Raw genomic sequence first — 23,739 nt, forward strand, 5'->3', positions numbered from 1 at the left:
AAAACATTCAATGAAACGCATCGAAAAATTTCTTATTTTCTAATTTCCCCATGATTTTTTGGAAATTTAAAAAAATTTGCTATCTGCTTTTACGAACGTTAGTTTCGAATTATTTTTTTTATTTAAATTTTTTATCTGGCTACCCTGTTTTTTTTTTACTAATTTTCTGTCTTATTAGAACCATAAAATTATTTCAGACAATTTTTTCTAGCGCCAACAATTTTTCCTTGGTGATCTACCTAGAACTTGCGTGGTTTGATTTCGGGTAACTTCTTGTATTTCTGTTTTGAACATATTAAGGTATTCTACGAAAAAATTTTTGCAGATTTTCGAGAAAGTTTTTATTTTCAAAAAAAAATCTTCTTGTCATTTTATCAAGCATAGCATCGATAAATTGTTTAGTGAATTTTGGATTCTTCAGAATGGGCCTTTTTCTGGAGGCTTATAGATCCCCTATTTTTTTCTGATTTCCACCACCTTCCATAATTTTAAATGAACTTTTAAATAGTTTTTTTAATGTTAATTTTTATACATAATAACTGCTACAAAAAAAAAAGATAAATTAACTTTTTGATTAATTTCACTCTCTCGCGCATTCTTAGGTTTTTAGCAAAAAAAGTAATTGCCGAATTTATTTTGAATATTCTGGTTTTCGAGCTATTTTTAAAAAAATAATAAATCAGCACACCTTCCAACGTGATTTTGTAAAACCAATTATATGGAAAAACAGTTTTTTTTTGTTGTCACTAGCTTTCATGGTTTTTTTTTCATGCAAGAAAAACGAATGAACTTTTTTAGATCAAGGTCCCAATCAGATTTAGAGTTTTGTGTGTCAAATCAGTTTCTTGACAACTTGGTAATTTACGTGTAAAATTGTTTTTTTTTTGTTTCTTCTTCTTACAATTCTTGCTTGCAAAGTCAATTTTTCGAAGTCAAGGAAAACTCCTTCTTGTGATTGGTGATTATTTAAATTAGATATTTGTGTGGCGTTCATGTCCTTGAAAACTCACACTCAGTTGCAGTGTTTTTTTTATATTCAGTTTCGATTATTCAGAACAATTCTAATTCATTCATATTTCTCACTCTTTATCTTCTAAGCAACCTAGATTCACTTTTTGAGGCTATATTGTTTTTATAAATTAATATGGCGCAGACAAATAACGAAAATGGCATTAGAAGAGTATCCCAATTCTGGTAAAATCACACAATCGATCTACCTATTCCCTAAAAAGACTGGAGTGAGATGTATCATTTGACATTGATAGTAAAAGATAACATAAATTGGGACATTTTGGTCAAGCCTCCGGATCGGAAAACAGTGACAACGATATTAGTTGAATAATTAAGTAAAAATAAAAACAAAAAAACATCGTGACTGGCAAAAAACTTGTACGGAAAAAGAAAATAGGAAGACGAAGAGCTCGCACCAATCAAGAGCAAAAAAAAAAATTTCTCGGAGGGAGAAGAAACCAAAATGCATTTAAAAATCTTTGCTCAAGCTTTACCTCTCATTAGGGAAGGAAAGGAAACATTTTTTTGCTCAAAATTTCTGTGAGGCGAAAATTTTACTAACAAAAACCTACCAAGTTTTTGGATTTCCTGAACTTGGTCTTCATAAAAAAACTCAATATCATATCGAAACGTAACAAACTATTAAATTGAAGCTAAGGTGAAAATGAAACACCAGCCAGCTGAAATAGCAAAAAAATTCATCCAGTATTGAAAGACGAAAATTTTCAAAAAAAGCATCTGGCGAATTATTCCTCAAAAGACGCACATTGTAGAAATTGTAATTTTAATGGCCATTTTCCGGAAATTGTAACCCAAAATGTAATAACTTCAACGATATCAATTTCTGTTAAAAAAATCCTGAACCTTTTTCTAATCAGTATTTTGCTTATAACCTTGTAGATGATTCAAAAAATTTGGTACAATTAACGCATTGACAGAAACTGGCTTAAGCAAAAACGATGAATGCTTATTTTTGAAAAATGATAACAATTATTGGCTCCGAAGGAAAGGAACTGAAGAAATTGTTGAACATCGGCGTAGGCAAAAAGAACTTCGTACACAGGAATATAAAGAACAGTTCTTCGAGCGCAGTGAAATTTTAAAGAAGAGCGTGATTCATGGGCTGAAAATATAAAAACCGTACCTCAAACAATAATCAGAAAATTAAGCGACTGAGACTTTATATTGCGGTTTTACGGACAATGAAATAAAGATTATCGCATATCTTTTGTGAAAAGCGGATGGAATAACCGTTTTAACCCCATACGACTGAAACGGATGATTTTGCCTTCGTCTTAAAGGGCAGTTGGGACAATGAATATATTGTCCTGGTGTACGCGCAGTCTTCTTCATTTTTAGGTTTACGAATTTGACCAACATTGAAATGTTCTTTTTTTTCGACGATTTTTACTGCCCCGCCAATCAGCGGAGTTCACTGCCTAACACTTACAATAGTCATCTATTTCTTAGAAAGGTAAAAATTTTGGTAATTTTAAGAACACCGGCTCTCTATGTAGTGTGTGGCAGATAAGAAAAATAGAAACTTTTAGAAATGCCTTTTTTACGCTTTTAATTGCCCCGTATATCACAGGAGTCTACTGCTAAAAATTTACTTTAATCATATAGGTTTCAGAAAGGCAGTTTTTTGTCATTTTCGAAACCTCGATTTTCGATTAAAAAAAAGCAACAGATAAAAAATACACAATAATTTCCGACAGTTATTTGCGGTTAGCTAATTAAACAAACTTCCATGCCGACAAAATTACTTGGTTTTCTTTATTGGAGGAAAAAAGTTTTTACTAAAAAAAAAGATGAAAAAAAATTGGATCTCACATATTTAAATGAAAAAAAAACTTGAATTTTAGTAATTTTTGGAAATTGTAGCAGATGGTAAGGAGTAAGAATTTTCAATTCAATCAACAATTAATTCCTTGATGTAACCATTCGTTTACGCGCAGCTCTCAAGTTGTGTTCACATTTTTCCATTACGAAAAGGACAAAATTTATTTACGAATTTCGCATATGATTTCTTAGGACCCCGTCTTTGCTAGTTAATGCAACTAGACAGCCTTAGCAAAAGAAAACATTTTTTTTTCAAAATTTGATTACGGATTAAGATTATTTCATGTGCTCTAAAAAGATTCTAGATAAAGGCTCGAATTTTTGCCAAAGCACGAGGCTATAAAATAGGTTGCAACAAAATTTTTTTAGTTGATTCGTTTCTGTTTTAGATAAAGTTTCTGCGTTTTTCCTAATCACCGAGAAAAAATCTGCTTTCATCTATGTTGAACTGCGCTTCTAGTTGATTTTCATATCATCGAAAAAATTTAGCTCACATGGCTGATCAATAAACAAACACTTGGGGGGGGGGTAGTTTTTTTTCCGTTAGTTTTGCTAAAAGTTAAGGTTTTGATGCGTTTTTTATGCGCTTACAGTGAGCTTGCTGTTTTTTAATATTTGTGCCATTTAGTGCAAAGCAGCCTGGTTTTCTACGCGCTTTTTTATCTTTGAACTTGTTCTGTTCTCAGTCACAAAGGTTTTGAAAATCTGACAACCAAGAACAAGTCTCAGAGGAACACCGAAGCCAAGTTTCATCAGTTCTGAGTGTGCATACCTAGTGGCCATTAAAAAGTTCCTGTGGCTAAAATAAAACCCTAATAATTAACCACTTGGTTTCTGGACCTTTTAGCCCATAACAGTCGCTGTTCTTAAATTTCAAGCAATCTACGGTATCAAAGATTTTTTTTAATCAATGAAAATGCTTTGTGTCGAAATTCTGTAATCGTTAAAATGATGTCTTGTGTCTACAATAAAATAAAACTTCTGCGTTAATTATTTCTCGACATACCTGAAAACTTAATCATTTATGTTGAAAAATTCCAGTTTGATGAAATTTTTTATGATACGGTTGTATATATGTCTTTCGAAGAGCCTAACAATTGCAGTAAAAGTTTTGGTCTGAAATTCAGGGATCTGCTTGATTGTCTTCTGCATAAAGTGGAATCAGCTGGGTTAATTCAAGGCAGTGTGTAAAAATTGTTTTATCAAAAAAAATTGAATAATTTGATTTTTATTTGTACATAGGCCCACATAAATATTTTAAAAAGTGTTTCTTCAACCTATAAAAACCTTAAATAAGTTTTCCTGTGATAAATTCAAAAATTTTGAGAATTTTCCACTAAATTGTTTCAGATGAATGGAGTGCATGTAGTGATACAGGAGTGTTGGCCATCTTTTCTAAACTTTCCTAACAATTTTGCGTCAATTTTTGAAAAAAGTTCAAAAAAACGCTCCAAATTCATTACAATAAATTAAATTGAATTTCTGAACTTTTAGTTTTCTCATAATTTTGTTGGAATTTTTCTTTAAAATGATTGCTATTTGTTAAAATGATCTGCAAATTTTCCATCGTGTTTTTTTTTAATCAATTAAATGAAAATTCAATTTTTTCTCGCACATTTTTAGGATTATATCTAGCACTAATTGCCGAATTTATGCTGAATGTTTCGAGCTATATTTCAATAAAGATGAATCTGGAAATTTCCAAAGTGATTTTTTCAAAACCAATTCTATGAAAATACAGTTGTTTTTGTTGTCACTTTCTTTCGAGTTATTTTTCATACATGATTAATTATTCAACTTGTTTTCAGATTGATGTCCAAACGTATTCTAGACGTTTGTCAGTCAATTCAGATCACTCTGAAGATTTTGTACTTCATCTATAAATTAGCTTTTTTCAGTTTGTTTTTCCTATAAATCTCGCCTGCATAGTCAATTTTTCAAATTCAAGGATTACTTCTTCTTGTGATTGATAATTTTTTGAATTAGATCTTTATTTGGTGTTAATCTGTTCTGAATTGCTCACAATCAACTGGAGTGCTTCCTATAACCAAGATTCGATTGTTCAGAACCATACTTGATTCATTCTTAATTCTCATCTTTATTCTTCTTAACTACTAGATTCACTTTTTGATGGTATACTATTTTAATAAACTAATCTGGCGCAGTCAAATAACGTATGCCACAAGAGAGGAGTACCCTAAATCTGGCAAAAATACACAAACAATCGACCTATTCTCTAGAAAGATTGAAATGACATGTTTTAATTGATAATGATATTAAAAAAGAATACAATTAATTTGATAAATCTGTGGGATCAGAAAACAGCGACAGCGACATTAGTCAATGAAGCTACTGAAAACGAAAACAATTATCAACAAGACCGGCAAAAAAATTATACAAAACAATATGAAGATGAAAAACACGCACTAAACAAAAGCAAAAAAAAGGCGAGGCTCGAAAAAGCAGATCAGAAAAGTGTATCCATGTTCTACGTCGCCTTAGGGAAGAAAAGAAACCAACTGAGATGAAAGATCTCTGGAACAAATTTCACGAATTTTCTGATTTCCTGAACTTGACCTTCATAAGATAACTGAATATCACATTTGAACATAACAAAATTTTTGGGCGCGGCCAACAGTAGCTGGAAGGGCAAAAAAATTACTACACCTGCAGTGGAGAAGACAGATATTTTCGCGACATTTTCATTAACAACTTAAGAAAACAAAAAATACGTAGAAAAATTGTTAATCGAAACATTTACCCCACTAGATGCACTCAAACTAGTTTTGGTAGATGAGAAAGTAAGTTCAAATCACTTTATGGTGGCTTTTGCTTCAAAACCCAATAATCACACACGTGACGTCCATCGGATTTTTAACATGCAACTGGAAGCAAACCTAAACTTGAGACTTGTCAATCTATCTTTTCATTCTTATAAGCACATCTGTAGCAAAATTTTTTGGCTCCGAAGGAAAAGATCTGAAGAAGTCCATGAACATCAGCGTAGGCAAAACGTACACAAAAACTTCCACAAAACTTTCGTCCACAAAAATATACAGATCAGTTCTGCGAGTCCAGTCAGGTTTTCAAAGAAAAATGTGCTTCATGGGCTGAACTTACAAAATCTGTAATTCAAAAACTATTAATTAAAACAAGCGACTGAGACTTTGTATAGCAGTTTTACGGACTATGCAAAAAAGATTAACCGACAAAATCAAATTTCGTCGACGATCAAACAGATGATTTAACGAATACACCGCATTTTCAGATCAGAGGAAAACGAAACACAAAACATCTTTGAGAATAAAAACTCACCAAAAGTGGGCAAGTGGGCCGTAGTAGATATTCAAAACTGTTCGCAAATAGTATCAAAAAAAGTCCTAAGATATGAATAATCTAACGTATAAATTTAAAAATCTATTCTTAAGTATTGGAAAAATTAAAAGTCAATCCAAGCCTACTCACTTTTGCAGTCCCCTTGGACCCATAGAATTGAAAGGGAGGAGAGTCCCTCTACTTTTGCTACATGCCATAAACATAGAAATAACATGACTAATCTTGGTAGGACATATCAAGAAACTTGATTAATGTGAAACAAATCATTTGCAAAATCCCAGTGTATTACTAAGTAAAAAAGACAAATCAACAAAAAAAAGCTCGGGACTAAAATATTATTAAAAAACAAAGCTGCAAAAACATCAAATGCCCCAATTATGAGACAATGTAGCAGCTAAACTTGCAGTAGTCTCCGAAAAAGAAGTGTGGTTCCAAAGTTTGCTTTTGAGAAATGCATATAGTCAACTAGCCTTTACCCAAACCAACAGTACAATTTCAGCATAGTTGGTTCAGATATCACCAAAACTTAATGGTTTTCAACTGGATTTTACGGACTAGGCAATTTGCAACAAGTCATGGACTCAACTCAACCATCAGATCAAGCCGTTTTTCAGGTTTCATGGACGTTTTTTAAATTGGATCTAAAGGTTTTCTTAAAGAACACATAGACATATTCAACCAAATGTTATTGCCCTAGACCCCTAGAACACCAAAACTTTGCTATTAAAAGTGTCAACAAAATATCTAGAAGAAAAATCGCTTGACTTGGCTTCAAATTGAGAATTAAAAAGAATCTAGCTTTACTCATTGAAAGAAAGAAAATTCATAAAACAACTCTAAAAATCCTGGAGGAGAAAAAATTATACTCTTCGAACTTTGGCGAATTTTTTCACCATTTTCGCAAAAATTTCTGTAGGTCTAACGGTTTTTTGTATATGGTCAACAAAACAGTGCGATTTGCGGTCAGAAAGCAGTGATGAAACTAAAACACAAAACCACCCCGGACAAATCGGAATGCATTTTTTCTCTGAATACGCATGATGGCCCCACATCAACACACCGATCTGGTGCTAAGGGAAAAATAATCAAACAGCATTCAACCGGGCAATAGTTCAAAAAATTCCAGTTTTTCTAAAAAAAAATTAAAGCCTAACCAGCCTTGTCGGAACTTTAAAAAATCATTTTGGATTTGCTGGTCCGTTAAAAATATTTGATGTACAAAGAAAAATATCCTCGTATGTTTTGTTATATTATCTAAGTTTCTATTAAAGTCTCTGTTCTCTAAGAGTTTCGTAGTCTAAAATGGCAACCTTGCGTTCTATTTCAGGATTCAGGACTCACAGGAGTTTAACAAATCGGCGCCATCGAAGAAAACTAGACAATCTAAGCCGAAACCTTGAAATCAACTAAAATTTTTAACAACAAATGTACCCAGAGGTTACCTAGCAGGAGATGAGTCCCTTGATTTACCTTTTAATTCTCATTTGACTAACTGGGATTGGACATTTGGAGGCTTCCAATGTAAAGACGTCGCTGGGGAACGTTTCATCTCGGATTTAAAACAATAATTTTCCCAAAAATCGAAACTTTTTGTTCCACTAAAGCTGTTGATCTGTTGATCCTATTTTTAAAAAGAAAATAAAAGACCTATGCGAGGAGTACAACTCACAACCAGAGCCAAACTTTCCATCCTAGTATTCAAGCTCAGTATTCAAGGCCGCATCCTAGTATTCAAGGCCGCATCTAAGCCAACAACGGACCTGGACCATCCATTCCAGGGACGACCATCCTTTCCATCAAACTCCTTCGGATATCTCTTCAAGCCAACTAGTGATCCTTGACCGAACTGAAGGTAGTCTGGTGGACTTCCCATTCTAGGAAGGGGACGATCAAAATCTAGGTGATTATTTTAGCTTCTCTTGCCCTTGCAGAAATTTCCGCCCTCCTGAGTTTTTTGGTGATCGGGTGTTCGTAGATTTTGTAGGTTACTTTGGACAACAAGGTTCAAACGCAAACCCGTTGATCTTGCACTCCAGTGATCTAGAGACAAAACCAACTACCACAAACACTGCAAGGGCACATGAACAAATTCAATGGCCGAGACGGTCGGCACGATCTCTGATTAACCAAATTCCAGCTTTCAATGTCTCAGAAACGGCAGAATTGAGCCTAAAAGACCAGGGCAACCCTTCAGTTTGTTCCATTTCTCAGTAGGAGTTAGTTGATTTCGCACAGGAGAGGACACAAAATGGCCAGAACCATATCGACATTGAGCCGATAACAGAAAACTAGTTACAGTTTTGAGTGCCCGAGTTCTTAAAAGAAGGTAAAGAGGGAAAAATTTCAAACGTTGAAAAATTTTTGGCCAAAGTTCAGTACTCAGATTAAAAAGTTCTGCAATTGCTCTAAATCATCCCTTGTCTTAGTCGTTTTTTGGTGCAAACAAAACTTTTCAGTCAGTTTACTTCTAGTATTTAAGCAGCCATCCGATCAGTTTTAACTCTTATGACTTTTTATATCATACAACGTTGTTTGTCTTATAGCTTAAGAGCGATCACAGCGCTCATTTTTATAATGCTAACTTTAGTTGTTATTTCTTTTAATTTTTTTTTCCAGAAACCCGAAGTAAGGTATGTGTAATTCAAAAAGATGTCATTACATCTTTATTTTTCCTGAGTTAAGGGAAGTGTTGTGATTGATCTATTTAAATAAAAAGATAGTTGCTTGATTTTTGTCTGTCCTTGAAAACTCACAATTCTTTTCAATATTCAATGTTCGATTGTTGAGAAAGATTCTTAAATCATTCCTAATTCTTTTTCTCATTCTTTTTAACAATTTTTTTATTCTCATTAGCTATCAATGCCAGTTAATACATGGCACTCCAATCTTCCCAGGGAATAGTGGAATCCGTTTCGTGGTTTTGCCAGAATGTACGTACTCCCTTCAAGCCAGATTTGTTATTTGACTACGCAATATTTAGGAATTAAAACAGTATGCTCCTAAAATCCCGGGTTGACCCCCATACACCGAAAATGCTTATCATACAATTCCATACAACAAAAATCATTATCATTCAAATCCATACATCAAGTGTTTAGAGAAAATGCTTGTTATACAATTTTCATACACTTTCGAAAAACAATAGAAAAAAAATTAAACCAATTCTGCGGCTTTTTGAGAACAGTTGAACAGACTGGTGACAAAAAAAAACTGATTTAAAAATTTTTTTTGAAAAAAATGCTTTCCATACAATTTCCAGAGATGGAAATTGTATGACTGGCTTTATTGATGGCGACACAAAAGTAATTTTGAAAATTTGCCCCAAAAATCAGTTTTTTTTTTCAACCGCTAATCGAATTTTGTACGCAAACAAACATTTTCCGAAAAAAAAATTTTGCATGCAAAATTTAATTTTTTTGTGTGCATAACGTAGTCCTTGATACGATAATATTGGCTTTTTTCTTTTCACTTAAACCTTTTTTTTTTAAAACTTGAAAATTCCTATTTTTTTGTATGGCGTGTTTATGTATGCCTTGATCAATGCCTGATAATTTGATAATTCAAAAATTTAAAATGATCATCACTGAAAAATTTTGCCAAAAATTAAAAGTTTGTTACTTTTGTTATATCGTTTGTGAAAGACATCAGGCAGACAATTCAGGTCGTTTTTTATGCATAGAGAATGCAAGACCGTCTAACATTTGGTGCTTTGAGTAACCAAGGTCTTTGTCTCTTGTGTTCGGTTGCAAACACAACCCAAAATTTTTCAGAAAATAAATTTAACGAACAAAAAACAACTTTTTGGTTTATGAGAAAACACCTATCATACAATTTCCATTTATGGGAAAATGTTTATTATAGAGTTTTCATACAATTTTCTGTACGTATGGAATTGTATGAAATTGTATGAAAAAAAATTCTTATTTTTTAGAATTGTATGATAAGAATTTTTGGTCAACCCGGGATGCTTGTCTAAATTGTTAAGGAGAATAAGAGTAACAATTAAGAATGAACTCAAAACAGTCTCAACAATCGAACACTGATTACCGAAAAATCACTTCAACGAAGCGTGAGCATTCAAGGACTGACCAATAACAAACAAATATCTGTTTAAGCAAAATGACCAATCACAGAAGTTCCCTCACTCCGGGAAAGTAAAGAGGTATTAGTAAATAACAAAACCACATATACTTTTTCCTCAGGCACCTGAGAATATGATAATAGGAAAATCACAACTTAATTGAGCGTTTGGAAAGTTAGCGCTGAGATAGCAATAGAGGTAGACTATGAAAAACGTTGTGCAGGATGAAAAGCTGAAAGGCTAAGACTGATGCGATGGATTTTACAAATATTGCGGGCAAGCTGAAAAAATCAATTCGAAACAAAAATGAATGACTAGAGTAAGCACCTAGGATAGGGGCTGAGTAAGTTTGTATCCTGAAAATATTCGATTTAATTGAAACGAGTATCTTGGGGTATTCAACTTGTTATTTAACAAGCCCATGCCTGTTTTCTTTTTGTCACGGCATTCTACCCGAACACCTTTGATAATTCAGCATTGACCACATATATCTCCAAAGTCATGTGCGGCATCAAACACTGCTGAAAACGGTGGTAAGCCAACAAGCCGAAAGACCAACAAACCGAAATAAAAATTATCATTCCAACCAGCCAAAAATTAGTATTATGCCGCTGCTGTTATGCAATTGTTACGTAATTCTGATCTGATTTAATTTAATCCGATGCAATTTCGGCTTCAATATATGGCGGCTTACAGAAATGGCGGTTGCTTGATTATATGCCGCTGAAAAAAGTTTATATTCGGTATTTTTTGGGTTACGCTGAAATTAAATTCAGTTCTGGTTTTTCAGAATTTCTCAAAATTCTTAGTTTTTCAAAATAACAGAAGGTTAGCTGACAAAAACAAAAAAAGAAACAGACAACACAATTCCTGATTTTTTATTTTCCTAATCGCAAAACGATGGGTAATTTTTGTTTAATTTGCACAACTTGTCATATTTTTCATTGGGAAGAATGAACGTATAAATATGTTTTCACAGTCTTCTCAAAGGAAATTCAATCGGCAAAACTTTGAGTTAAACCAAAATCAAATGCTCAGAAAAAGAACTGCCAGTTGCTGTACAAATTATTTCGTCAAAAAAAAAGAATTAACCGGAACCAATTTTTTAGGTTTTTCTAAAATTTTTGAGATGAAATTGTTGCAAAAGCTGACAAGTTTCATCATAGTGATTTTTTTGGTACCAAACAAATGATTTTGTCTTATTTCTGCCGAACAAAAAAATTGTTTTAGTTTTTTGAGCATTCTCTTTTTGATGAGAGTTCTAAAAGTTTTTTAAAAATTAAAACTTCCTTTGGAAAAATTTAGACTAATTAATTTGTTTGTTATCAAAAATTATCATTTTGATATCAGAAAACGTTTTCTACAAAATGTTTCGAAAAAATTGGCGCCTCTAAAACCTGAAGCAGGATATATGATGCCGATGACATTATGTTGCTGGTAGTGTTGCTGGTAAACTATGCTGCTACTAGTTTGGCCATCTTACCTTCAAATGTCACACCGAACGGCATATCTTCATCGTAAACGTCTTTTTCTAGACAAATCTTTCCCGTGCCATCAAAAGATTCTAAAACAGATTAAATAACCGCGGTTAATACTGTTACCAGTCAAAGAAAATCCTAATCGAAATTCAGGTTAGTTTCAAACCAGATTAATTTCTGCTTTGAAAGTCTTTTCATTTTCTCACCAACAAGAACTGGTCTTTTTTTATCTATGAAAGAACAAAAAATACATGGTAGTATAAGTTAGTTTCTAACTTAACTATAAATTTTGCGCTAACTTTATTTCTGATAAAAGTCATAAAAACTCGCAGAGCGAACTTCAATCTGCTCGGCATCGAAAAAAAAAGTGTAAGCAAAAAAAACAAAAAAAGAGTTTTGTAATCGATTAGAGGGGGGTGAACTGAATGATTATCTGCTATACAGAGTTGATAATAGCTAAAATCGCTTCAAAACACAGTAAAATTAGCTCATTCTTCCACTCATGATTCTCCCTTTTTCTTGTTTTCTATTGACATGTACACTATTCATACTCACAGAAAAAAGCAGGCTAATTTTTCTCGACACTGAGACAAAGTTATGGGATTTTTTTCCTGACCACGAATCATGGTTTACAAGGCTTTAAGCTTATACCATACTTGGAAACACAAGCTTTCTAGGGAGGATTGGAACAAATGAGTTAGGATGGATCTCTAACTCATAGAGTAATTTCGGATAGGGTACACCGTCTGCTCGTCACGCTATCTTATTTTCGGCCGGATAGATTCGTGCAACTTCTTAGTCTAATACCGATCCTAATCTTACTCTTATATCTACTAGTCTCAGGGTGTTTAACTAGTCTCTGCTAGGCTCAATAGATCTAGAGTATACTGGCTTATCCGAGTTAGTTCCAGAATGAGAACAACTGTATTCTAAGTTTAATTCAAATTACTCTGGTGTTGAAACTACAAGTAGTTTCAACACTTACAAATAAGTGGGTTGTTAGTTTGATGGAGTATGATTGGTTAATATTAAATATTTTATAGTGATAAAATATCCAATTTATCCAATAATAAAATGTAGTTTAGATCAGGTTCCACCCATCCGGGGTTTAGAGAGTTTTAGCTTTTCAATGTTGTTTTGTAGTTTAGGATGGAATATGGTGTTTTTCTTAAGAGATTGCGAGCATATTCTTTTTTCTGGTTTGGAAGAAGAGATGTTATCACGATAGTTTCGGGAGATCATATTATGATTTCTGATCGGTTGTGATGAGTGTTGACCTGGTTGATTTTAGAGAATAGGAATGGTCTAATCACATTCGAGAGTGTCGTGTAGTTTGACTTTGGATGCAGTGCCTGGTGACTTGGATCTGTACGTATACTTGAACATCGAGATGGCAATTGTTCTGTCGCAATGGGTTTCCTTTGCTGCGATGCCAAGTCGTACTTTAATCCGTTGAGTGTAGTGACTGTAGGCAGCATAGCGGGTGTATTTTGCCATTCCGCAGTGGGAGTGTGATTGGGTTGTCAAATTCCTTGCTGCTCGTCTTTGGGCTGTATGTAATCTATATACTGCATTGTATTATTTACATATACAAATCTTTGTTAATTTTGTTTTTAGTTATGATCTTGTATTAATTTTTATCGCAAAAGCGTTCTTCTTTAGTTCCGTTATTTTTGAGAGAATAATTCATCCAGTTCTAAGCTTGTTTTAATCCGGTTTGGTTACCGTGCGTTTTCTTTTCTTAGTCATGCTGTTAGGTTGTGGTTTGTGGTGTTTAGTAAGCTTGCGTTGGTTAGTTTGGATTATTATATAATTCCATTCCAACCGGGTTAAAGGAAAGTTTGAAATGTTAAAACTGGTTAGAGTTATTATCAGTGAAAGTTTAAAGATAAATTCAATATTTTAAAGAAGTCTTTGTGGGCGAGCAATGCGAATTTTGATAGAATTTATGGGCGAGTGAAAATTTAAAACTACAAAGAAGCGTCTTAGAAAAGGTTAGTACTGCTTTAATCTTATAGGCAATTTTTATTAATTTACTACTTTGAAATTATTAATTTCACAGGTTTCTTATGTCGGTTGAAATCATCAATTTATTTTCATTTTAAAAATATTTATTGCATATGGGAAAAGAGTTAATTTATCAATTTAGTGTTGTTTTGGGGGTAAATTTTACTGCTTCATTTATTGCAATTGGTTCATCTAAATTTTTGATTCTAGAAAAAGTTTTCAGTTTTTTATTTCGTTATTCTTTTTTGTAGATGATTGATGATTGTACCTGTGAAGACTAAAGAAAAAGAGAAAACATTCATTAAGAATGGTTAGTTTTGTTTCGAATTTATTAGAATAATTTGTTCAATTCGTACTTACCTTATTCGTCGGGGAAGAATCCATGGGGAAAAACGTCGTGGATTATTTCTGATGATGTTATTAGTTTAGCTAGTAAGCGAATGATGTATTTAGTTTGGAGAAGTGGCCAAAGCAATTCGAGTGTGGTCGGGTTATTTATTGGTTTTTTGACAATTAAGTTGGGTTTAAGCAATTTTTGCTGAGGGGAAGTTTGGAGGGCTTTTAAGGGACTTCCTAGTTTTATTTTTTTATTCATTGAATGATTGTGTGTATTTGAGAATTATTTGTACTTTAGGCTAAATGATCATGTCGATATTGTTCTTTAGGCTAATTTAATATTTTTGCTTGAGGGTATTTCGAGGTCTTAGCTGGGACAATATTGTTGATTTTTGTTCTAGTTGATAGGGGAGGGTCGTAATATTGAGGTTTTGTTTATTTCAGTTGTCAAATTTGAGCGGGTTGCTTATTTTTGACCTGGAGGTCTTAAAGTTATAGTTAGAGATACGCTTGAAGGTTATTATTTGTCGGCTAAAGAAGTCGTGTCAAAAATGGGGTGATGATTCGGAAAGGTTCTTATTGGCTGAAATTGAACTAGTTTGTTCGAGTGCTTTCCAGCAAGAATTTTGAGAAAATGTTCTGTCCATAAAAATATCTTCAAGAGGTGAAAATGTTAATTGATTTAAAATGGTTTTGAAATTCAACTTTCTTTAATATTTTAGATAGCGGGATGAATGTTTTGTAATCTTTTCGTGGCTGATTACAAAGTCGCGATGATTGTCTATGTGGAGATTTTTCTTTTCGATCTTGTGATATAGATTGTCTTCTAATTTTCGATTTTTTCTTTCTGCTTGATTGATTTTTTTTTGTTGTCTAAGTATTTTGATATTTGTTTGGGAAGTTATTTGTCCTTTTTATCTAATTGTTTTTAGATGGCGTACATATCAGTGCTTTGATTTTGATGTTGTTCTGAGCTATTTTGAATATCTTTAAGTCATGTAAAAGAGTATAGTTGAGTAAGTTCTTGAAGTGCGTACTCTTTTGGGTAATAAGGTAAAAGATTGTTTAGTGTTTAGATGTTGAACGATTTTTTTTGTTTAAGCCTAAAAGTTTGTATGTTACATCAGTGGGTTTATCAATTATTTGATACGGTCCTCTTCGGAGTGGTTGTAATTTTTTAGAAATTCATTTTTGTGTTGTAAAATTTGGAATTAAAACATATGTTACGACTTTTAAATTTTTAGCTGGGGTAAATTGGGAATTTATTTGGGAATTAATATTTTTTCTTTGTAATAATTTTTTTTTGTTACTTTCTGGTAGTTTTTGTTGTGATTTTTGTCTCTGTTTAAAATCCATTCGGTGTGTGAACAGGAAGCTAATTCAAAAATTTGTGGATGATGAAAGTGATCTTCATCGTGGGTATGTAGTGGTAGATTATAACATATTGATTCTTTAGTGGGTTGACAATAAACTTGTGTTTTTTGTTTGATTGGCATGTTAAGCAATCCTTGCATAATACTAAAAAGTAGTCCATATATTCGGTGGAGGTTGCAGTTCGTGTTTATCGGGGTGCAAAGTACTGCTACGCTCAAACTCTGCTATCATACAGTTTTTTTTTCACTTTGCTTTTTCTTTGTTTTTCCTTGTATTGAAATCTTAAAAAATTTCTCCCTAGCGCAATTTAAAATGTATTCATCTAACTTTTTATCCTAGTCCTAGCCAATTGTCATTTCTAGGGCCCAACATGCTTAGAATTTTGATTTTTTACCCTAGCTTTGTTTTCCTAGATTCTTGTTTTTTGGTGGATTTCAGAGGTTTGGGTTGGGACGCGAATTTTTCTCTGTTGATCTTCTGGGGCTGCTTTTATTAACTAATCTGGGTCTTATAGGCTTGATCTTGCGTCTCGCAAAATAAGGTTTCACGTTTTCTCGAAAAAATTGAAAATTTTGACCTAAAGTTCATTAAAAATTGTGCCATTTTTGGCCTGTTTTTCGAGGGTTTTTCGTGCAATTTGTGTCTTAAATTTTTTTTTGTGCTCAATATGGGTTCCACAAATATCTTTGCTAGTAATTGTAACTTCGGTATATTTGAAGAAAGTTTTTCTCATAAAAGAACAAAACTACTCGTATCAGGGCCAAACCCTGAAAGTTCCGACTGCCTTCCAAGATCTATGGAGCAATTGTTTAAATAAGAAAATGACAAAATTTTCAAAAAAAAATGGATTTATGCTCTTAAGTAACGTAGAATTTGATAAATTTCGCTCCTAGCATTGTAGAAGCTATGACAAATAACCTACTACAACCCATTTGGAACAATTTGTAAAACAGATTGAATGTCCGTTTTCCGTTTACGTGTTAATAGTGCGAAAAGTATAGCGCGTTAATTGTCCCAAATTGGCCATTTTGGCTATGTTTAAACCCTCATATCTTCACAAAAAAAGGATCACATGTGAAACATCTTTATCAATTGGAGCTCATGACTACAATAACTTTCGCCTGATTTAAAAAGAACCCTCGTAAAATTGTCTGGAGAATAAAAAGCCACCCGAGCATAAATATTCTGCCTTTTTCTTCAAAATTCGGAACCAAAATCAAAATATCAAAGTTTTAAACCATTTTTCCTCGTCATCCAGACAAAATTTGAAATTTAAATTAAAGAATTACAAGGTTCAAGTATGATATATCACTTAAGCCCTGTAAGTTGTGTAAGATATATTAGACAACCCCTACGATAAATGTTTGTGGTTCCTAATTTTGCGTGGAAAAAATTCAAAAATAAAAAAAAAAACTAAAACCAACCCAAATACGAAGTTTCTCCCCACTTTCAATGCTCGGAAGAAAATTAAAATAAGTACTTTATTTAAATTGGTATGCTACATGCAACAAGCAATTTTCAAATTAGGTATCTAAATTGTTTTTATGGCTGACTAACCGTGTGAATCCAGAATGGCAGTCTCCCTCTGCATGTTGAACGAGTACAGAGAGAGGGACACGGACACAGTGCAATTGAGAGGGGGGTTGTTGGGGTCCCCTGACACCGGGCTGGTCTCCTTGCTGCCTCCGTACGGACCCTGTCGTCTCACTAATATAGACACAACTCATAACAATTAGCAACACAAATTACAATATATCTAGCCAACATAACCAGTAATAGCTGATATCGCAATAATATTACGATGAAGAGTTGTCAGAAAAAGCTGGATTGCTTATAATTGTACGTAGTATTTAAAAAGGGGGCTAACAGTGCGACTATTCCCCAGAAAACCGAACAACTCCTAAGCGTCCATTCCCAAGTGGTAAAATGATTTTCACTTCGTATAAAAACCCACCGCAGAATAAAGCAAAGAGGAAAAAAGGTTAAAAGGATGAATATGAGTTTTCTTTTGATGAAGTCTTAAAGAAATTTGAAAGTCAAATCAATGGATGTTCGAAAAGGCAGAATTAAAAGACCTGTCAGAAAGCACTTTTTGATGTGTTAAATGCAAGAAATGTATAGGCGCAGTAGCGTCGCATGATTGAAAAAAATTATTCGAGGTTGGTTGGGAAAAAAGAGAAAGATTCAAGGATGACCGAAAATGACAACTGAGTTACCTTTTTAAGGTTGAACATCCGGCAGTAATGATTCATTAAAATTAAGGAGAGTGGAATTGACCGGTTAATTCTGTATTAAATGAGTATAAGACAAACAGCTCCAGACTAGAAAAGGAATCCAATCCAAATGACAATCTCAATTTATTCAAAGTACCAGTAAATGTCAGTCAAATATGTCATTCTGTTATGAAATCAAATGTAAAAGAACAAAATAGCAAAAAAAAACTAAGCTTTCGAAAGGTTAAACTTGCAAAATGGTACAATTGTTAATTGGCTTCTGATAAATGATGAACAAAATGAACAAAAGAGAAATTGGAAAAGTGAAAAAAAATTGATTCAGTTCAAAAACAGTTAAGTCAGAAATAGTTTGTGCGAAAAATGATCAGGCCAGTACAGTTATTTTCCGACTAGCTCATGTCAATTTAGATTCTCAATGGACGAAAGAACAGTTGGACGTTCGCGCATTAATTTGATTTTGTATTCAGTCATCATTACTTCTACTTATAAAACCAGGATCGGATATTGTGAAATGCTAGCGGGTTCCGGTCACAATGAGATGGCTTCCTTCTTTTGAGACTCCATCCATAGAGAACTTACATGGGGTCATTGAATGGAACCGAGCTTAATTTTTTTATTCGGGAAACAAGATTGTAAAAAATGTGGATTTAACTCATCTAAGAGTAGATCATTATAGATAAATTGTGCAAACCAATCTGAACAGTTTACAAAAATTATCGAAAAAGTGTTTTGGGAAATTTTTGTAAGAGAAAAGAAGCCTTGGAACAAAAAAAAATAAATAAAAACTCGTGAAAACAGATCTGGGTAACTTGAATGAATAAACATTTTTTGATACTCGCCCCTATCAAGGTGTAAAATTACTGACGTAATGATGTAAAAAGAGGTACAAAGAGTGTCTGGGCGGATATTAAACGGTCTCTTGGTCACATGGACTCGCTCCGCGGCGCCCAATAATGCCAGAGTCGAACAACAATCGAGATGCGATTCAGTAATTAGATTACTTCTGGGCTTATGGCACTGAAAAGGCATTATTTTGATGGAAAGCGCGGCCTCCCATTTAAAGCTGGTTTTTGTTGCTATGTTTTAGGGAGTGATTGAGCAACAAGCCAGATTCAATTCAGTTTTTAATCTGCTTCAAGGAATTAATTAAAAGAGACACATCAAAAAAGCACACAATGTATTTTGGAAATTGTTGCTCTGTTTTCGTTGATGGATGCGAGTGTCGTGTACATGAAGGATGTCTTGCAAAAGGAGTTTCGTTATTAGGTACAAAATAAACATATGCTTAACCATGCATTTATTTCTGTATGGCGGGTAGCAATTCGTTAATGGGTACCCTGAGGGGATTAGTTAAAGAAATTCTACAGAAAAAAAGTGTCCCGACTTTCAAATTTTGGCCTCATATGTTTTCAGGCTTTAAAAAACTAATTGCCAGCTAAAGTATTTTTTAAAATTTTGCAAAGAACATTAGCTCAGATAAAAAATTTTGTAAAATTTCTTTTTAATGAGTCAAAAAATGAATTGGGGATAACTGCAGGGGCGCATCTAGAATTTTATTGAGGAGTAAGAATTTTAAAAGGGTTTCAAAATTTTGAATAAAAAACAGGCTAAAAATGTCGTTTTGAGCACTTCTAAAGAACACTGGACCAAAAAATTGCGTTTTTTAGGAGCGCTCTTCCCCCTCAAAATAAGTAATATTGGCGCCACATGTACCATTAGAAGATTTCTAGGGTCAGCAAGCAAACATGGATATCTCAAAATATCTCAAAGTAGATATCTTCCTTTGGGTCGGCAATTAGTCGAATCTCTGAGAACAGAGGGCATCCCCTCCCTAAATCCGCCCTTGGACAACTGTTTATACAAAAATGGTTAACCAAAACTTAAATCTTTGGAAATCTTAAAATATTACTAGAAACTAAAAAAAAAATTTGACACACAGGTGAAACGGAGCTTTGCAACAATTTTGCGATGCAAAAACACAAAATGGTGAATGAAAACAAAACGCAATTCAAAAAAAAATGAAAAAGTAACTTGACAAAAGCTGAAAAATTACAGCAAGAAGAACTTCATAACTGTATCAGACGAAGTTCATAAACAACCCTTAGTCATTGAAAATTACCGAGAGGCAGGGGATCAATGATTTGCTCGAGGGGTGGGGGCGGATTTTCAAAAATTGTTAAAAATTGTTGTCTACTTTTATTAGGTCGACCAAATTGATTTTTCGAGATCTCTCAAAGGACCCAAAAGTCCCTGTTTTGGCCAATATTTCTGCACCGCAGGAAAAATTTTTAAAAAACAGGCCAAAATAGGCAAAAACTATGACCAAAATAACTGCGTTTTTTTTGGCGGGAACTCCCCCATCAAAATTAGTATATGTTAGCGCCAAAGGCGCCTTTAGAAAGATTTTTGGGTCCATCACAAAAAAAGATATTTCGAAATAGTACAATAGTGGGAACCTCTGGATCGACAGGGGTCGAAACCTTGAGAAGGGAGGGACAGAGTGACCGCCAAACCCCGCGCCCCTCCACCCCAATTCCGAGTGATCCTCCCCCCTGCCGAGTGACAACAAAGGCGTCAAACTTTGAGTCGAAACCTGTTGAGCCGAAAACAAAACTGTTGTCATAAAAAGTTTCCTTGAATTTTAAAGTTTTTACCATCCATCCAAATTGAAACACATAATCCCAAACGTATATGTTTTGCCCTCAAAATCTCTTAAAATAAGTTGACTAAGTCGGTATAACATAAACTGAAACTGTTTGAATATTAACAAAAACGAAAAAAATTGAAAACAAAATTGTGAGAAGTTTCAGTTATAGTAAAACTGTTTAAATACAAAAAAAACACATGCATAAAAAATAAAGCAATAAAAACCTTACCAGATAAAAAATGGCGTTTAGAAAATGGAAATCTAACCGACATAAATTAAGACGAAAAAAGGGAACACGAAGAAAAATTGAGAAATTTTTTTTAGAAAAGTTAACTACAACCTGAAACGGGCTTGAACTAATTATTACTTAAGTGATAGTTTTTTTGAACTTTCAAGAAATTGACCAGATCAGTTGAAAATATTTCTAGAAGTGAACATAAGTGAAAATCATGCGGAGAAAAATGATTACTGGAAAAAACCGATTGCAATACTCTTTTGCAATGCCTTAATAACGGATTGCAATTCCGTTGCATATCGCAAAGTTACTTAGATTCTGGAAAATTTATTTGATTAACTTGATAAAAGTTTTATGAATATTTAAGTCAAAATTCTTCAAATTTAAGTAATCTAAATACACAGTTCAAAAATTCATCTTGTTTACATATTACTCAACACTTCTGCATTTCAGATTTACAAGAAAAAAAATGTATGACAATTTTCTGGCCGAACAAATTAATTTCTTACTGCCGTAATTAATCAAGCAAAAACTAATGCGCCTATATAAGAAGTCTAAAATAAGGCAAACCAAATTGCATTAAGTTTTCTTAGTTTTTATGAAAATTAAAGCTAACTAGCTTCTCTTCCTTCAAAACTTTATTCCAAGTTTATAAAAAAAGCACTCCTTCCATACCCAGAAAATCAAATGGCGACGAATTAAAGCCACATCAAAAAGTGAGCCGGTTTGAGTTGATTTATCCAGAAACATTAAATTATTAATGAAATAAACGCAATTTTTTTTTGAAAGGGCTGTTGAAACAACATTTCAGCTCATCGCCAGCCGCCCTGGAAAGATAAAACAAGAAGACAAGTAGAAAAGTAGGCGCCTGTTCAAAAAAGGTTTTATGAGCAAATCATTATCTATAATGCAATTTTTGCAAAAAAAATTGTAGAAATATTTCAAATTCGCTTGTTTTCAGGCTTTCAATATTTTTGAGAGTTAGATGAGATTCTATCATTATATCATATGATCGAAATCGATGTCTTTTTAAAGACTTCTTTCGACTTTGCTAGGAAAAGGCACAGTTCGTAGCACACCTTTGCTGGAACTACAAGTGACACGACAGTTTGTTATATATATTTTTCAACAACTCATCCCCTTTTTGGTGTCTCAAAATTTGAAAAAATTCCTTAAACAGTTCATACAGATAAATTTCATACACGTTTAGAATATTTTTTGTTCATTATCTCCCAGACAGATTCCGATTTTTCTTAAAAAAGATAGTTCTCATAATCTTTTTCTGAAACTTGTGTTTCCTCCAGATGAGTTTTATATGTGTTACCATAAACCAAAAACCCGTAGAAAATCACTGATTCAGCATATGATGTATAAAAATGAAGCAATTGTGTTTTTGAAAAATACAGCGTAGCCTTATAAACTAATCCCCAGAATCTAGACAACTTTTTATTAATTGATGAAATGTGCTCAATAAAAATTAATTTTGGTTCAATATTTATACCTAAATACATGCAAGAACTCAATTTTCAATTTCCCAACCCAAACATGATTTGTCGGCAAACTTCTTGTTAATAGCTCATAGTTTGTCGGCAATCTTCTTGTTAATAACTTTTCTTTGACTTTTAACTCCTTGCCACTAAGATATCAAATTAGAAATTAAGATAGAAGTAGTTTTTACAAACAAGTTTTTTGAGAGCTTGACATCTGGCGACAGCTTCTATCCCGAATCACCCGCATTCTTATTGGCTGGAATGAAGGATTTTCCCCGAGGAAGGATTAAGCGATACCTTTATATCCTGAATCGCCCTTCTAACGAACAACTTGCAATACCCTACCACCCTGTATCACCCTCCTCCTGTACTGAACAATTTGACCCTCCCTCCCAAAAAAAGGTTTCAGCGATGCTCTCGTATCCTGAATTGTCCTGACCAATGATTATACGATGACTTGGCCATCCTGAATTGCTCTCAATTTTCCCTCAACTTTACCTCAACTATCCCCAGTTCCACTCTCCTGAGGACTCACATTAACATGGTTTAGTTTTTTAGTTTCTGACAGCTAAGAAAAAAAGCACAGGAAGTAAAAGAAAAGCACCCACTCATCAAGTTAAATGTATAAAAGCAGAGACAGGGCTTTAAAAGCAATGGTCTGCTGTGTCAAATATCAACTTTACAATTTGGCAATTGCAAAAAAAGTGATTTACAGAGGAAGAGAAACTTTAACATCACAACCCTACACCATCCGTTCCGCCCACGCTTTAACTCACTGTCTCGACTATTGCTCATCGACAGAACCTGCAATACCAAATCGTTTCGGGACTGTTTTGCAATTTTCTCGACTATTGGTATTTTATTGAGTGAATCTTTCTGTCAAGCAGTATAATTGTCATGAAGTTTCCACAGTTTTTATATTTTCAGGTTACAGTGCTGATTTAAATTATCCGTAAAAACGCTTAAAACTTCAAATTTAAAACACGTTTTTCTAAAACTCGGTCAATTTTAGACAAAAAATATGAAGACAAAACATGCTTAGGTTATCAGTAGATTTAATGTGGTGCATTTTGCTTCGCGAACTTCGGGCCCAAAACTTTTTCCCAAAAATGGATCTTTTTTTGGCTTTTTTAGTTTAAAAAACTGTGCCAAAATGACCAAGTCAATTTTTGACATAAACACATCAAAGTTAGCCTTTTACCAGACCAATAAACTTTAAAAAAGGTATAATCTCTAAAATATTGAATTAATTAGTTAAATTTTCTTTGATAGACAAAAAAAGTAGTTTTAATTTATAAAACAACAATTTTTTTTATTAGAAAACAATTTTTAAACGTTTTCCAATGTTTTGAAAAGTATACCCTTAATAAATATTGTTGAGCTACGCAAAATGCTCACTTTCATAAACTTATGTCGGTAAATAACTTGATAGTTTGGTAAACTTGTGCGTAATGGGCGTAAATTAATTTAAAAAATCACGTCCAAATTACCGAGTTAAAAACTGACAGTGAGCATTTTGCGTAGCTCAACAATCTTTAATAAGGATGCACTCTCCAAAATCCAAACAAATTGCAAATCATTTAAAAATTGTTTTCAAATAAAAAAATTGATGTTTTATATAAAAAAAACGACCTTTTTTGTCTATAAAAAATTAGTTTATACAATAAT

At 33.3% G+C, this 23,739-nt stretch overlaps 1 protein-coding gene across 2 annotated transcripts in view; it reads right to left on the bottom strand.

Annotated features, from left to right (window-relative positions):
- LOC134854659 (glutamate receptor-interacting protein 2-like) overlaps positions 1-23,739 on the bottom strand; it is a 132,033-nt gene that overhangs the window by 70,845 nt on the left and 37,449 nt on the right. For both annotated transcript variants that reach the window (XM_063871006.1, XM_063871005.1), the window contains 2 exons: positions 17,023-17,172; positions 11,754-11,834 (listed from right to left, as the gene is read on the bottom strand). In XM_063871006.1, coding sequence (XP_063727076.1) covers positions 11,754-11,834; positions 17,023-17,172 — 231 coding nt within the window. The remainder of the gene's footprint in view (positions 1-11,753; positions 11,835-17,022; positions 17,173-23,739) is intronic.

The sequence above is a fragment of the Symsagittifera roscoffensis genome, chromosome 9 (genome assembly GCF_963678635.1).
Source record: "Symsagittifera roscoffensis chromosome 9, txSymRosc1.1, whole genome shotgun sequence".
Lineage (NCBI taxonomy): Eukaryota > Metazoa > Xenacoelomorpha > Acoela > Convolutidae > Symsagittifera > Symsagittifera roscoffensis.